Raw genomic sequence first — 16,886 nt, forward strand, 5'->3', positions numbered from 1 at the left:
GACTCCGAATCTCGTACCAGTTTTGTTGTGACTCACCCAAAATTTACATTCACAGTCTAGATTTATTCGTTTAGTTTTATTAAAAAGTGTTATTTAAAATTAGACAATACAGATATCATTTAAAAATAAACTTGATAGAAGGTATGATTGTGTCAACCCCATCATCAATGTCACAACAACTAACTTCAAGAGTAATATTGTTCTTTGTAGGGGGCAGTGTTTTTTTAGTTATTTGTTCTATTAGTGTTATTACAGGTGATAACTTTCTTTCTTCGTGTGTTGGCATGTATGCATTGTAAAGACAAACATTTCCAAAAGATATGATTTGAGCTTCTAGATTCATCTCTTGTGCAAGGTAGTCAATTATATTCTGTATAGTTCCATCCTTCTGTTCAATTACAAGTTTATCCCATGAAGTAAAACCATCGGGCTTTGCCCTCAAGGGGCCACCAACAATAGGATCATATTCCTTTGACTTAGTTTTATGGGGAGGCAAAGGCTCCGTTATCACAAATAAAGGTAGAGATAGATTAATAAATGAATTTTTAAAGTATTCGATCTTTCTTTTCTTGTTCGAGGCAACTTTTAGTGCTTCAAACGAAACTAGACCTGTTATCATTGCTGTTGTAGTTGCCATTGCAGGTATTATGCGCCCAGCAATCATTTTGCATTTATGACGATCACATTCAGTTATTGAATAGTTCCTAGCTCTCAGGTTTGCACATGAATTCATGAAATCAATATGGTAATTAGTATCATCATCTTTTTCGAACTCAATAGGTTGTATAATTCCGAGGCATACACTCCTCTGCGAGTCTGAAAGTGAAATCAATTGATTTAAGCACTCATCAATGTTACTCATTTCATTATTTTTCGAACCTGACAAAGCTTCTGTATTCTCATTTCCAGTTTTGTCGTCTTCACCTTCGTCAACTTTAATGAAAACAGTTTTTGCGATAAATTCCGGCAGAGTAACCTCACTTACAACCTTTTTTATGAGTAGGTAGTCTTTTATTTCTGGCAATTTCACAACAGAAGAAAACAGGTTCGATGCTGATAAGATGAAATTGAAGTGCAAGTTATCATTTATATCCAACTTAATAGGGATTGGACACCTCTTTGGACCTGACCAAAAAGGTGAACCGTCATTATTTACGTGATCAGGTGGGAAGTTTGTTAGAAGTTGTTTTATTTGGCAATAAAAGTAATCGTGAAACAATAGTATTGATTTTTTAATACAATCTTCATGCGTAGGACTTTTGAAAGACACCCAATTTATTAATTCAAGTATTTTCTGAGTCTTTTCCTGCAATAAATTGGGATTCCCTCGTTCTTTAAGTTGTCTAATGTATGATTCAGGACCATTCAGGAAAGCAATTGCTTCCTGTGGGTCAGATGTAAATATTCCCTGAAATGAATCTCGTGCCCATTCAATTGTATGTTCTATTGCATGAGGAAAATGTTTGAGTGTGCATAAGGGTATACTCTCTTCCGCAGGGTCACGGTTATCTGAATAGGATTGAGTTTGGTGAGGAAGATATGTTTCACTGTTTGCTTTGGTTCCAAGTGTTCCGCTTTCCAGAAGCGGCTTTTCGAACCACAAACAACGGTCATTGATGTACATCCTGGAAGGAACATTATCAAGAGCATTAATCACAAAGTTTATTTTCTCCCAGAAATGATCATCGAAAACATCTTCTGTCTCTATTCCCACGCGAGTTTGAAGTGAAATAACGTTGATGTCCTTATTTATCGTTTTTATAACTTGACCAGCAATTGCACTCTTTGGTGACCCTACGTGATTCTGTCTAAATAAAAACTGTCTATTTAAATTTGACGTTTCAATGCTATCCATATCAGTTACTGTAATTGATCCACTCTGGCCACATCCCAATCCCAACAGCGCCATGCTTTTTAGAAATTCACATCCTAATGCACCTGCACCAACAACAAATACATTCATTTCTGCAAGATCAGCTTGGAATTTTCTCCCAAAAATCACGATTTGGTCGTCATATCTACTGTTCAATGGCATAAATTCATCTGGAGTTACACCTTCGGTTGACCTTAAAGAAAGCTGTTCGAATGAATCAAAAAAGAAAAATTGCCGTAGTGGGGTGTATTTTCCAACAAATTTTACAATTTCTTGGGCAGCAATTCCACCCAAGAAAGAAGCCATTGGAGAAAGACAACATTTTGAATATTTACATACATTTTCCACTATATTTTCATCGATCTCATCAACTGTTACGATTAGATGCTTTCTGCTATCACCAGCTTTGATTTTTTCCTTAGAATTCTCATTCATTGTCTGGGCTATTGAATGACACTCTTTAATGGCCTGTAAGTCTGTGTGATCTGGACGTGATCCGCTGACATCTGAATATTGAAGAACTGAATTAATTGCGAAAAAGAGTTGCTCTGACCTGCCGAATTTATTTAAATCAGGAACTAATAACATTCCTTGATTATCACATATCGGATATTCTAATGCCTCCTTCAGAGACTTGAAGTTGTAATTTACGGGGACTTTCACTTGGGTTACAATTCCTTCTCTTTCGTATTCACCGAAGTAACCCTTTCCAACTTGAATGGTAAAGTGATGTTTCCCTGTATGAGTAACTTTATAGGGGCCAGTATTATTTAGTTCACTCATTCCACGAACTTCTCTAAAAACTACAAAATCGCCTTCTTGAAAAGGCAGAAGTTTCTCCGCTAGACAAACTACTTTTATCTCTTCATTTTCTTTAGTGATGTTGGCAATAATTGCACTTTTTGGTTCTTCTCCATTAGGGTCAAATACATTAAATGAATTACCAAAATCTACAAAAATTGAACCGCATAAACCGAGACTATTTGCAGATATAAAACCTATGTTTCTTGAATGACTTCTGCAAATTTCATTATAATGTAGTTGGTCAGACAATGGAATGTCTGCGCAAACAAGCACATCGTGGTCAAATATTAGTTGTTCTGAAACCTTGCCGTAATGTACCTTAACATTTACATATTCATTGAGTCCTGCTAACTTATTTACACAAGCATCAGAACGTCGGTGCCCTTGCTTTACATCGATTTCAGTTATGTAAAAGTTCGCACCCATGTCTGAATATTTACATAACTCATCATCGACTAAGGTTACTGAATTTGGACCTGCAAGGATGATGTTTTTGGCTATTTCAACTCCGAGTCCACGAAGCCCCACAATAATTACTCTTAATTTGATAAGTTTACCCATGGCCTCGAGCCCCAAAGTCCCAATCTGACGACTGTAGAGATTGGTATCAATTTCATTTTTTCTATCAGTATACATTTGGAAAAAATCACTTTTTGAAGCTATACGAAATTCAGAAAGGTTTCCTAGTGTTTCGATCTCAAAATTGAGAATAATACACTTCAAATATATCTCAAACAAAATTGATCCCCCACCCCCCATCCTCTTTCAAAAGCCAATATATTGGCGCAAGCCCAAAAAGTAAAAACACAAGTATAGGGTTGCTTTTTCCCTAGAACAAAAAAAACATATATAATACATAATCCGGGATCGTAACTCAGTTATTAACTAATTATCTATTAATACAAGAAGATATTTACGAATTCTAGTGACCAACATCTACTTTGCCTCCTGCCTATCTGACGACACTCTTTCTCTAAACCTTTCGATAACACACTTAATCCTTTCTAATGCCCTTTTGTCGGTCCCGGCACAATTCTCAGGTAGATATGGTGGGGAGACTGTTATTCCCATTACTTCAATGTTTTCGTTGTTCCAACTGCAGTTGGGATGAGTTTTATGGATGAAGTCAAATGTTGCCTGACCCATAGGTGTAACATTTTCTCCCCAATGTTTTAGATTGGATATAGCATTATTTATTGCTATCTCTTCTCTCTTCGTGGCGATTTCGATATAATTCTCTGGTAAATTCACGTCAATTCTGGAGCATCTTCCCTCTGGGAAAGGTTCCACATCGCATACTGAATCACTTCTAATAACTTTAAAATTGCTGTATCCCGTTTTAGTGTCTTCCTCTGAAAAAATTAAAGTACAGTTATCGTAGTTTGAAAAGTTAACTTACTTAATACTACAAAATCACAGTCCGGAAAGAAACAACAGACTTGACCTTTGAACACTTCACCATCAGTGGTGCGAATAGATACTGATTCTATGAAATAACATTAGTTTGTGATATTTGAAGTCGATTCATTGAAACCTACCCAAATATTTTAATTGCTTCATTTGATCTAATGTAACACCTATGCCACTGACTCAGCTAACTTCAAGAACGAAATGTTAAACAACAAACCAGAAAAAGCAAATTAAAGGTAGGTAACCCCGAAGCCACTAAAATCATCAGATATATGCGGATATTTGAATATCTATCGTTCAGTCATTAACTAAAGCAGCACTAATTCGGCACTCAAAGAAAGGAAGGGCATTCAAGGCGGCACATAATGACCGCCATTTGTGGATTTATTTACGCTTCATGTCGTAAACTGACAATAAATGCGTTATTTTTTTTTGTGAGATTAACCCACAATCTATTAGACAATAATTAACCTATATTTATGAAAGGTTAATACATAAAACAATAAATTATTTAGATGTGATATGTGAACAACAGAACAATTCTCAGATGGTATTCCTTTTTAGTGATCTTTTTTGGTGGTGTAGGCTTGATTTAGAAAATTGTTTGACTTTTCCCAACTCAAGTTCAGACCAAGAATTTATAATAGATGAAAAAACATATTTAAATTTATTAAATAACAATATCTATCTTGAACATGAGAGCAATATGGACGATTATTTGTTGAAGCAAGAAGCAAAGAAATTAAGCAAGAATTCTACTGTTATGCAATGTATAGATCAGGGGGGTGAGGAATTAAAAAGGGAAAAAGTGAAAAACTTTATGAAACTAAGCCAATCCTTTGCAAATGAGATGATTAATGGAGTTAAAATTGAAATAGTATTGGGGGATGGCAAGGCACATAAGTTGCACATGTCACTTAACAGGGAATTGAATGCGCTGCATTTACGCAGAAGCGGAAAAAAACTTGTTCTTCCATTAAATATAGTTAGTTCAGTGGAAATTCCATCAAGAAATCTGATTTCAGAGGCTCCTGAACTACAAAATGTGGATAAGAGCGAGCTTGAACGCATAGTAATAATTTCAACAGTAACAGACGACTGGTACATATTCATTATGAAAAACACGGACATGCGAGATCGATTCTATAAACAAATGAGATTGATAGTTGCTTCAATTAAAATAACGCTAGTAGGAAATGACAAATATTGGGGTAACACATTTAGCGGCACTTTAATGGACTCAGTTCACATTGAAGATGATGTAGATGCAATCGAAATCTTTGGAGAAGAAGAACAGGAACTCTAAGTTATTAAATCTCAAGTATTAATAAGGTAATGATAATAATACTCTTAACTAAATGTTCCGTTAATATTTTGATACTTTCATTTTATTAATTTGCTTTTTTGCATAGTGTCTCTGAATACTCCCACAACTTTTTTGATGCATTCAAATCGAGAGAAATTGGTGAAGAAATACCTAATGAACATTGTGAATAGTACCCCCCTGGGAGTAGGTGTTCTTCTTTCGAATAACAACAAAATAGTGTTGTTTGTGCGCCAGTGAAAGGTGTTTTTGCAAAAAATTTCATAATAGGATATAACAATTTAAAAATTATGCTACCATCAATATATCGTGACAGGCCAGTGTCTACACAACCAGGATGTAGTGCGAATGTGCTAACACCTTTATGTCCATATCTAATTTGGAGCTCCCTCGTAAAATATATATTACAAAGTTTGCTAATGCCGTAAAATCTCACTCTATTGTAACTACTTTCATTTACGTTTTCCAGCTCGGAAATATCAAATCCAAAGGGAACAGCAAGATGCGCAATACTTGAAACATTGATTATTCTACTCTTACTTTTCAGTATTAGTGGTAATAATTCAGTTGTCAAGTAAAAATGTCCAAGATAGTTTGAAATGAATTGAAATTCGACACCATTAACTAATTTAAAGGGGGAAGCCATTATTCCTGCGTTGTTTATTAATATGTCTAGCCTATCTAGTTTAGATATTACTTCTTTAGAGCATGCTTCAACACTTTTCAATGAAGTCAGATCACATTCTATAATATGAATTTTGGTTAATGGTTTGCCAAATAACCGTATTTGATTCCCTATCTTCTCAATTTTTTTTTTATCTCTACAGCAGAGAACAAGTTCCGTTACACCCCACTCAAGTAACTGCCTTGTAGTTTCCAATCCTATCCCACTTGTGCATCCTGTTATCATCACCGTTTTCCCCATTAATAAGTCTTTCTTTTCAAGTATTCTCTTCGGTAAGCACCTACCCCTTGCTATCGACCTGCACACCAGCAGTAAAAGGGCGTAGTAAAGAATGAAGAAGGGAAGGCCAAATGAAAATAGCGACGTCCCATTGACAATGCCAAAACTTCTAACGAAAAAAGGAGCTAACAAACCGAAAGAGAAGGTCAAGATACTGAGAAAAGCAGGCTCGGTAAATAGGGAGCTCACTATTACATACAAGAGTAGGACTCTATTCATCATTCTACGTAACTACCGGAAAAATTCGGTGAATTCAATTGAAAATACCTTTCAGCGCTAGTAAGGGGATAAGTTATGACTTGAGGACATCCACGGTTATACGTAAATATTTAACAAAGATAAAATGTTTCTATCACATATGTCAAAGTATCTACGAGTGGAAAAACATAGACTCAAGGTAAAGGTTGCTTAACCTAGTGAAGACTCCCTAGAACTACAATTAAATCCAACCTAATTAAGCACACTATAGTTCACTCAAAAAGAGTCGCCGCCGTCTCTTTTTTAGTGCCAAAATAATTTATATTTATTTTCAGTGCCGCGTCTTATTTGACGTCTCCCGTTGATCACCTGAGGGAACGAAACGCCTTTAGATCATCGGGTTCTATATATTAAATAAATATAATAACCTGCTTGTGGTTAAATTGATTGAACAGGCGAACAGCACTGACAGTCTCCACGAGCATAGATTCTTAACTTTTTCTATTACTGGTTTTAAATATGCCATCTCCAGAAAAGGCAGCAAAAAAGAAACAATACTTTGAGCGTTTGGCTGAATACGCTACCTCTTATCCGAGGATATTGATAGCAAACGCCGATCATGTTGGTTCCAGGCAAATGGCGGATATTCGCCTTGCTTTAAGAGGCAAGGCAGCTGTGTTGATGGGCAAGAACACAATGATAAGAACTGCCTTGAAACAAATGCTCAGTTCCAACCCAGAACTTGAGAAGTTAATTGAGTTAGTCCGCCTAAATGTAGGGTTGATTTTCTGTATTGAGGAGCCATCCGAGGTTCGGAAAATTATCGAGGAATATAGAGTCCCTGCACCAGCACGTCAGGGTGTTATTGCACCGTGTGATGTCGTTGTTCCTGCGGGTGCCACGGGTTTGGATCCATCACAAACATCCTTCTTCCAAGCTCTTGGTATTGCTACCAAGATTGTTAAGGGTCAGGTTGAGATCCAGTCAGATGTAAACCTAATTGAAGAAGGCAAAAAAGTTACGGCCTCTCAGGCAGTACTTTTGCAGAAGTTAAACATTAAGCCGTTTTCTTACGGACTTAAAATAAACAACATTTATGATAATGGGAGTGTATATAGTTCGTCGGTGCTTGATATAACATCTGAGGATCTTATTTCCAGAGTTGTAGAGGCAACTAGATATGTTGCAGCCTTCTCAAAGGAAACTTCCATTCCAACTAAACCCTCAGCTTGCGACGGTATTGTCTCTGCATTTAGGAATTGTGTTGCATTCGGTTTGGATACTGAATTTGATTTCCCTGAAATGCAGACAATTAAGGATGCGTTAGCAAATCCATCCGCATTTGTCGCGGTTTCTACTAATGAGAACAGTTCTTCAGCTGCACAGGCATCAGTGCCGGTTGAAGAGGAAGAGGAGGAGGAGGGTGATCTTGGCTTTTCACTATTTGATTAAATTAGAAGGCTAGTCTAGTTTTACTCTCATTTAACTTTTCTACTTAGTACACTGCCCCTAGTTATTGTACCTTTGTTCATTTAAGATCGAGGTTGTGGGCGAGTTGCCACTTATCTGCTGTCTATTTGAGTTTCATATTGCGGGCTCATTTGCTAGTTGCCCTAATCGGACATATTTCTGCCCTTTAATGTGGGACTGATTAAGTAGGACCTGAAGGCGGTAGCAACAGAGAATTAAATGGAAGAAAATATTTTTTGATTAAACTTTTGTCAATTTGTCGTATAGAGTCTGGTTCCAGATGTGTGTTCAACAATAAATAGTAATTTGTGCACATTAAATATACATTATCGATTTACAGATCATTTTTTTTTAAAATAAGTTATTTATCAACTGATTATTTATTTGAATTTGTCAATTATTTGGATTCCTCTTATGATGTTTGTGACTTAGCACTTCTTGTATATTAAAAGGAATGATTCATGATTAGACACTTTTTTAGAATGATAAATGGTATGAAGCTGAAATTTCGTACAGAGCAAGGATTTCCACAATCGTTTGAGACGCAAAGTATTGATGATTCATATCAAAAGCAGGTATGAAGCATATTGTACTAAAAAAATTAGGAAAATCTACTTGAAATATTTGTGTAAATTCTGTAATATAATTTTCAATACTAGACTTCCAAATACTAAATCACTATAAAAACAATAGAGTTTAATGAAGAAAATTATAGATATGTAATTGAGAAATTCGATGGTGTTGAATATATGAAATTAATAACAAATAATAGATCATCAAATGTACGATTGCAAGATTGTGTGCCAAACTTGTGGAATTAAGGAGAATAACCATTATTCAACTGAGTGCAGTTAAAAAGTGCATCAGCAAATATAAGTGTATAAAATTAGAATCAAAGGTACGAGATATTGCAATAAAAATGACGAATAAAAACATTTTCGACAATATTGTGACAAAAGAGCGCAAAATAAAGAAGTATCTAGATTTTTATACTTAAGAGATTTCTATTGGGATTGAGTTCGCAAAAAATGCAGACCTCTAATAGTTAAAACTGATATTCTTTTTATAATTATTATAATTTTCAACAATATTTAAAACGAGTGATTTTTCTATTGGTTCAGTATTATTAGATATAATCTCAATTTTTGTTTCATTAGTTATCATTATAATTTTATTTCTCTTTGATTGAAGCAAGTTAGCACATATAATATTCGGTTTATACCTTTCTAGGTATTCGAATGATTTTATAAGCAATTCATTCTCATCTGTTTCAAGTTTGAATGAAACAATGAAACAGTTGGGGCATTTTTCTCTGATATTGGCCACAAATTTAGGTACCAAATAAAGCTCAATATTAATACAAGGAAGCTTCAAACTTATTTGATCATTTGTAATAGAGTTAGGAGGTATAGTTATTTTATTTGTCGAGAGCAGGTCCTCAGGTATATAGAAATCGGAAACTGCAGCAGAGAGGTAAAATATAATTTTTTCATTATATTTTGCACAGTGAGATGAAATCATTTGAATTCCCTCTGTATAGTCGAATATAGATTCAAATTCAATAATAAATAATTTTTTAGCATATTTTTCAAAATTTTTTGATGCTTCTGTAATTTTCATGTCATCAATTGAATTAGTATTTACTTCTCTTTCCGAAAACGCTAACATTATTTCATATTTGGATGGGAATTCAACAGCAAATGGTAAGTTGCTACCCTTTCTGTGAAAAAATACGACACTAAATCCATGCTTCAAGAAATATTCAGCAGAGTAAGCACCTCTTTTGCCAGTACTGAAGTTTTCAATAAATCGTACTGCGTTTTTTTCCAATGGTACACTGGTTCCACCACTGGTTATTATAACAACATTTCTATCAAATAACAATATTTCCTTGTAAATAAATTGTGCAAAATCTCTCTCAATTACAGACAAATATTTTTTACCCATTATTATATCTTAGTCTTTATATTTAATATTAATACATAAACCCAAATAATATCTTCCATATAAAAAATATAGTTCATTCCCATAAAAAACGAGAGAAACCAATAAAACATGAGAAGTATACTACATATAAACACATAAAATATCAATTAATTATGATAAAGGCAAATACAAATATTTAATTATTGGTTTTGCTTTAATGTTTTGGTACTTCAAGAATTGAGGGTCTAATAATTACTGCGCTGAAATTTAAGTTAATAAAATTTATTAATACATAAAAGTAAATTGGATAATAAAAGAAGATACAATATAAGAACTAGCAAAATAAACCTTTCTGAAACATTTTTGTTTGTATTTTAGTTGCAAAAATGAACCCCTAGTTTATTCTACAAAATGCAATTTTCTAAAAATTGTGGTGCTTCATGTTGCATTTCAAATTGGCATAGAGAATCAGATAATAAACTCTATGATGATGAAATTAACAACCCAAATGTATCATATTCTTTGGCCTCAAACAAAAGGGCACCTATTTATGGTGTAGGTTTTACGGAACGATTGAATGAAAATGACAATTCAGTAAATAGTGGACCAAATGGAAAGCGCAAGTTTAAAGATTTTTTAGAAAGTAATCTTCAACATGGAGGTGTTTTAAATCTTTTAACTGTCTCACGTTTGCTTTCTGAATGGAGGAAAAGCAATGAGATAAAAAATAGTTTTGTTATGGAGTTAATAGATTTTACCAGATTATGTGGTGTGAAAAGAAATGTGACTTATAAAGAGTTATTTGAATTACTTTCAAAGTTATTTGAGTCAAAGCTGAAAATGAAAAAAATTGACAATTCCACTTTTAAGAAGTTTGATTTATTGGCATCAAAATGCGTAAGGTTAATTAATATTCCACAGTTGCTTAATTCTATTATTATGGTTTTGACAAAGTTCAATAGATTACCTGACAAAATTTTAAATGAGTTGACTACCCCAGATTTACACCTGTTTCCAAGTTTCCTTTCATTTTATAAATTGGCTCCTATAAAACTACGCCAACAAATGTGGCTTAAAAGACCAGATTGGTTTGTTTACGAGATTTTACCATTTATTATGTTATTTACAAAGTTATCTTCGAATGTTGATTGCTGCTCAATTAACAATACTAGATATCATGATATTAATAGTGAGTTAAATTTAATTGAAGGAACTGATTGTTTTTTGGAAAGGCTTAAAACTGATATAGATAGAGATGGTGTTACTAAAATCAGAAAATATATAGAGGATTATGTATTTGAGTTTACAAACACAAGTTCATCATCTTGCAGTAATTGTATTGAAAAACAAGTACAATATTCAGACTCAGTAGACTCAATTTTTTCGTTTATTTCACGAATTAAAGCCCTTTATACATCCTGTGTTGAATTAGAACACGATGAAATTGAACTTTTTGGTGAATCTTGCAAATGTTTAGCCTTTAATTATATGGATTCATTTGAATTTTACAAAGCTTTTTTTCAATTGCAAAAAAATGAGCAGCTTCATTCCTTAAGATGCGTTGATATGACAGTGGGGAATATAAACAGCTGTCCTGATTCAACTTGTAAATCTGCCAAGAACACCAACCATATGATTAGCTCAGGAAAAAACTCCCTTCAAGGAAGTTTAGCACATAATAAAAATACAAACTTGTCGAACTGCACAACCACTAACTTGACTATATGTGGGAATATTCTTAAATTGGGTAGAATTGTTGCCTACATTTCTCATTGTATTGGAGGTTACAAGGAATTATACATTTATTTTGTCAGTACAGTTAAGCAAATCTACTTGGATTCACTCTCACACAACATTGGTAGCAAGGCTATTCAAGGTGATGATTTAAAATCAACTCAGGAAGGTTCAATTCAGTATGAAATTATTTCTTCTGATGATAACTCTCATTTTTTCTCAAAGCACACACTTCAAACACATATAGACTCTTCAAACAATGAAAAAGTAAATTTAGAGAAGAGTCGAGGCCCGGACAATTCAGAATCATCAAAACACGAAGTGGAGACAAACAAACAAAAGACTACAAATCCGGGGAAATTTAGAAGTACTTACTTTAATAAATCGAGTAATACAAAACAATTTAATTACCAATTTGAGCAAAAACTAAATAACTTTTCTGGTGAACCATTATTGGCAACACTTAGAATTTTCGTTGCACTTCGAATTTTTTACTTCGAAAACAAGACAAATTGGAATGAAGATGATGATGTGAAAGTAGGTGATTTCGACGATAATGTGTCTGGGAACAAATCAACAGACTTGAATTCTGAAAAAATAGTTGTGAATGGTTCATATAAGTCTGAACATTCTGCTCCGCTTACAATTTCTGAATGTGACCCAGTTGCTTGGCCATGTATAAATATAATCGGCAATGTACTTAGAGATGGATTTTCATCTAATAAAACTCAAGAACTATTAGTAAATGTTTCATCTACACTGGTAATAAAGTCTACTAAAGAACTTGCAGATATTGCGTTTGTTTTCTCAGAACCACATTTCTTATTTATTTGTTCCGAATTTATCTTAGAAACGTCGATTCTAACTATGTTTCATTCCTCAATGGACGTTCAACTTGTTCTTAATCCTCAAAGAAGAAAGATACCAATAGGACTAATTTCACTTGGCCTTAATTCAGTATTTTTAACTCACAAAAATAGGAATACCATTATTGAAAGTTCGAGCTTTCTTAATGTTACAAGCTGTAACTCCATTATCAATGGAATTTCCTTAAACAAAAGTATCACCAGTAAGACTTGTAATTCTCAAATTTCAAATTTTTGTAAACCACAATATACAGACTCTAGTGTTTTATCAAACATTCATATTCAATCCAATTTAAAAAAAGGACCCAATAAATTAATTTCAAATGATTCAACCCCTATATATAACAATAACGGTGATTCCAATTCTAACTTTGCAATTAGATTTGATGCATTATTAAACTTGCTAACTTCATTTAATATAGACGGAAATTCTACGGAGGATAAACAATTTGAAAGCAATAATGAAGCAACAAAATATATAAATAGTGCACAGGTGTTTGAAATTAATAACAATTTTAATTCTACGTCTATTAATCAAATAGGCAATGTTTATTCAAAATTATTAAGTAATTTAAACAAGTTGAATTGTACAATATTTACGACGTTTTTGCCTTTGATTGATCGTTATTTAGAACTTTCAATTTCTACAGAAGAAGTAAATATGTCAAATTTGGGGAAAGAAATTGAAGTCAGCTGTAAATCCAAGAAAAATGAGGTTCTCAAGTTTTATAGAAACGAACTTATGGAATACATTGGCTCCTTATATTCTAAGGAGTACTGCCATTCAAGTGACATGTCATTAAAGTTTATTAGACTTATTTCAAGTTCATTGTTCTTCACTGGAATGAAACCAACATTTGCTAGACATGAGAACTCGCAGGCACACCACTTTATACAAAATAATATTATTGGACTATATTATGGACATTTTCATGAAACAAATAGTAAAATTGACCAAAATGTTTTACCTTTGTATAATCAAGTACCTGTCCCATTATTGCCTTCCTGTATAAATCTATCGATTAGACTATTGGAGGTGTCATTTTGTTCAGACTGGTTAAATCAACTTTTTTTGAAGTCAATACTTGGGCTTTTACACACGTATCCCAGGATATCTGGTAAAAGTGAGAAAAGCCATTTAGAAAATAGTGAAGTAAAGTCAATGAATTATAACAATACAAAGTTAGCAGAAATATCCCTTCTTGCATCTATCCCAAGAGACATTGCGCAGGGCCTATTTTTCAGAATTGTCCTCCCAAGCATCAGGGACCCACTAATTAGTAGTTCAGAAATAAATGTTGTAAACGAAATAATAGCGAATAGAGATATACTAACTATACTAGACAATAAAACTAGAAAACTTTGTATTGAAAGACTCTGGTTTCGAAGTCCATTTCAATTTGTAATTAATTACGAGTCAATAAGCGGAGGGACGCCAAATGAACCCTCACAAAGACTGCAGATTAAAGATATACATCAATATTTGATTGATTTATCCAGTGAAAAGAAAGAAATAAAGGAAATAAACTTACTTATACCATATAAAGTAATGGTCTGGGAACACCATTTTATAGGGAATAATGACGCTTATTTTGTTTTTATCAAATGGTTAGTTTATTTCCAAAGATTGTGCACTATTTTAGATAAAGAGAACCAAATATCAAACAAACTTATCTTGATAAATGATTTAATAAAGTCCTCTGATAATAAATTAAAGCTTTAATCGAAAATAAACAAAATTAATAGAATGTACACAGGAGTTAGGCAAAAGTTAAAATATATATTATTTATTTTAGTTGTACCGGAATCAATTTACGTCGGGATTGTACCACCTTTTGAAATATACAAAACTAACTGATCACCAACCCTAAGTTGTAGTGGACTGTACCTGTCGTGTTGTAATCCCTTTCTTTTAAGTGCAGATATTATTGCAAAATTCTTCGGTACAACAGATATGTCGATCCCAAAGTGTTCCTTTGAGTTAGCTAATTCCCCTGGTTTAATAGCATTATATATTATCTTATATGTAATAACATCAGTTCCTGCGCACTCTGTGTATAAAATTTCCATTTGTGGAGAAAAAATCGGGATATTGAAGAAGTCTTTCAGTTCTTTGCCCTCATTCTTAATTGGCCTCCAGTCAGAGTCGGAAGAATACATATCTTCAATTTCACATCTCTCTGAGCTAATTTCTTCGAAAACCAATCTTTGGAATTTTATGGAGTCCAAGTCAACAACACCAAATGAGTTACTCATATTTACTGCAATTTCGATTCTATCCCCAACATTCAAGTTTGATGTAGTGGTTGTATGAGCAACTGCAACTTCTTCACAGTGTGATCTAGAAATATCTTTATATGCCCACTGAACTCTTTTCGTTCCTGTTGCTTTCGTGTTGAATCTATAGGAAGAAGTATAAATAATTTTTGGAATGGAATTACACGAACTTCCTCTATTTGGTGGCAGAAAAGTGGAATTTGAACGGTTTTTACGAAAATTCTTGTTGCTTTCCATTAAAGCGGACTTGTACTTGAAATTATAGGAAAGCGTCGATGATTTGTTCAAACAACTTTTCAGTACTTTTGCATATAACACTCTATCTATTCTAACGCTCCCTCCTACTGTCAACACCGGTTGAATTGTGACAGTTGCGTGCTCCAATTCGATATTTCCTGCGTAACATTCAATAAACTTCTCATCTATCGAAATACTATACTTTTTGTTTAAGAAGTTAGCGATTGTAAGTAACCAATGAGGGCAGACTAAGAAGCAAGCTAGTAGAGTCTCATCGAGTACAAATGGTACGAATACATCAATTATACCTGGGCTTAAAAATGGCATGTGGTTTTTCTTGTTCCCGAAAATTTTGAATAATTTACTTTTAACCTCAATTTCATTCGTTTTAAACTTGGCATTAATTGAAGAACTTTCGATGTCGATACTTTCGTTACTAACTATATCCCTAGTTCCCATGATATCTTCAAGATTCTCAGAAGATTCTCTGCTTTCAAGTTCAAACCCCATTCCATAAGTTAGGTTGTCAAAAAGATTATCCTTCGTGGTGGGTATTAGACTATTATTCTTAATTTTTGAAATATAGCTATCACACGTTGATTTCACTTCTTTATTATCTAGTGACTCGAATATATAGTTTTTATCATTTATACTGTCAAGGACTTCAAACTCGGAGTCGATATTCTCATTTTTGCTTGAACCTGCTCTTGATAAATAATGTATAACACCACAAGTAGTGATAATTCTTGAGGATATCCTACCCAGAGTATCCGACACCGGACCGTCAATGAACTGATTTGGCATACCTTGAAATGAGGCGACTCTTGAAGTTGCATTGCTATTCAAATTCGAATCTGAAAGTGATTTTATTAGAGGTTGTACTAAAGTAGACTCTTTTCCGTCTATAATATCTTGAGTGCTAATATCATTTGCCAGTGCATTCCCCATTTTCACATATCATTTGGAGAAATAAACAGAAACATTAATATTCTGGAAATTATACTCCATTTACTTTTAAACAAATAAGACTTTGCATAAATAACGAAACACAACAGGCGGGAAATGTGGGGGAATTAGTAGCCCTTAAACTCATGAATAGTTTGCAATATTAACGTGGAACATTCATACGTAAGCTACACAGAAACACCAATTTATTCAAGTCGAGGTAGGAATGGAGTAAATTTTACAAATAAAATGTTGATTGCTTAAAATTGATATATATGTATATGTGGTTATTTTCATTTATGACCTGAAGCAATTGTAAAAATTCCTTTGTTATTTTCGGTTTTTTGTTTCATGAAATCCCGCGACTAAAAACTACTGCAATTATTTTTCTCAGGTTTTAATAATCAACTTTCTAATTAAAATACTATTTTTAACAATTGTAACATTAACAAGATGGCGAATTTTAATAACAGTAATGGAGGCACCGCAAATTTTCCTGTTGGCGATGGCCTTGAGGGAGTAAACAGTAGAGAGGGAAAACAACCATCGAATATAAGCACTGAAGAACAGAAGGTAATTGAACAAAGAAGAGCAGTGCTGAGGACTATTCTTGAACCTTCCGCTATTGAACGTCTGAATAGAATAGCACTTGTTAAACCAGATAGGGCCATTCAAGTAGAGGACTATATTCTACGCACCGCCCGTTCAAGTGGATTTTCGCAACAAAGGAAGTTACAGGAAAGTGAATTAGTCAATATACTATCGATGATCAACGAGTCAAGTGAGCAGAAATCTAAAATAACTATTTATAGGAGAGAATTATTTGATGAGGATGACGGGATTGATTTTTAATTGAAA

The 16,886-nt window shown here is 33.6% G+C and overlaps 9 protein-coding genes across 9 annotated transcripts; 4 read left to right on the forward strand and 5 right to left on the reverse strand.

The window, feature by feature from the left end:
* Window positions 1-115: 115 nt before the first annotated feature.
* FG379_003033 (ubiquitin-activating enzyme e1) lies at window positions 116-3,436 on the reverse strand (the record flags this gene model as incomplete). Its single annotated transcript, XM_067328663.1, has 1 exon — window positions 116-3,436. The coding sequence occupies one exon, from the start codon at window positions 3,434-3,436 to the stop codon at window positions 116-118; it is 3,321 nt and encodes a 1,106-aa protein (XP_067182245.1).
* Window positions 3,437-3,613: 177 nt separating this feature from the next.
* On the reverse strand, window positions 3,614-4,237 carry FG379_003035 (uncharacterized protein; the record flags this gene model as incomplete). Its single annotated transcript, XM_067328665.1, has 3 exons — window positions 3,614-4,029; window positions 4,077-4,163; window positions 4,216-4,237. 3 exons carry the CDS (start codon window positions 4,235-4,237, stop codon window positions 3,614-3,616), a joined length of 525 nt encoding a protein of 174 aa, XP_067182247.1.
* A 397-nt stretch (window positions 4,238-4,634) lies between these two features.
* Window positions 4,635-5,393, forward strand: FG379_003036 (uncharacterized protein; the record flags this gene model as incomplete). Its single annotated transcript, XM_067328666.1, has 1 exon — window positions 4,635-5,393. One exon carries the CDS (start codon window positions 4,635-4,637, stop codon window positions 5,391-5,393), a length of 759 nt encoding a protein of 252 aa, XP_067182248.1.
* An 85-nt stretch (window positions 5,394-5,478) lies between these two features.
* Window positions 5,479-6,336, reverse strand: FG379_003037 (oxidoreductase; the record flags this gene model as incomplete). The annotated part of the gene is made up of 1 exon (XM_067328667.1): window positions 5,479-6,336. One exon carries the CDS (start codon window positions 6,334-6,336, stop codon window positions 5,479-5,481), a length of 858 nt encoding a protein of 285 aa, XP_067182249.1.
* Window positions 6,337-7,092: 756 nt separating this feature from the next.
* FG379_003038 (ribosomal PO like of the L10 family) lies at window positions 7,093-8,025 on the forward strand (the record flags this gene model as incomplete). Its single annotated transcript, XM_067328668.1, has 1 exon — window positions 7,093-8,025. The coding sequence occupies one exon, from the start codon at window positions 7,093-7,095 to the stop codon at window positions 8,023-8,025; it is 933 nt and encodes a 310-aa protein (XP_067182250.1).
* Window positions 8,026-9,081: 1,056 nt separating this feature from the next.
* Window positions 9,082-9,990, reverse strand: FG379_003039 (uncharacterized protein; the record flags this gene model as incomplete). Its single annotated transcript, XM_067328669.1, has 1 exon — window positions 9,082-9,990. One exon carries the CDS (start codon window positions 9,988-9,990, stop codon window positions 9,082-9,084), a length of 909 nt encoding a protein of 302 aa, XP_067182251.1.
* A 390-nt stretch (window positions 9,991-10,380) lies between these two features.
* Window positions 10,381-14,292, forward strand: FG379_003040 (uncharacterized protein; the record flags this gene model as incomplete). The annotated part of the gene is made up of 1 exon (XM_067328670.1): window positions 10,381-14,292. One exon carries the CDS (start codon window positions 10,381-10,383, stop codon window positions 14,290-14,292), a length of 3,912 nt encoding a protein of 1,303 aa, XP_067182252.1.
* An 89-nt stretch (window positions 14,293-14,381) lies between these two features.
* FG379_003041 (uncharacterized protein) lies at window positions 14,382-16,031 on the reverse strand (the record flags this gene model as incomplete). Its single annotated transcript, XM_067328671.1, has 1 exon — window positions 14,382-16,031. The coding sequence occupies one exon, from the start codon at window positions 16,029-16,031 to the stop codon at window positions 14,382-14,384; it is 1,650 nt and encodes a 549-aa protein (XP_067182253.1).
* A 450-nt stretch (window positions 16,032-16,481) lies between these two features.
* On the forward strand, window positions 16,482-16,880 carry FG379_003042 (putative double-stranded DNA-binding domain; the record flags this gene model as incomplete). Its single annotated transcript, XM_067328672.1, has 1 exon — window positions 16,482-16,880. One exon carries the CDS (start codon window positions 16,482-16,484, stop codon window positions 16,878-16,880), a length of 399 nt encoding a protein of 132 aa, XP_067182254.1.
* Window positions 16,881-16,886: the final 6 nt, after the last annotated feature.

The sequence above is a fragment of the Cryptosporidium bovis genome, assembly GCF_009768925.1.
Source record: "Cryptosporidium bovis isolate 45015 chromosome Unknown contig_5, whole genome shotgun sequence".
In the NCBI taxonomy this organism is placed as follows: domain Eukaryota; phylum Apicomplexa; class Conoidasida; order Eucoccidiorida; family Cryptosporidiidae; genus Cryptosporidium; species Cryptosporidium bovis.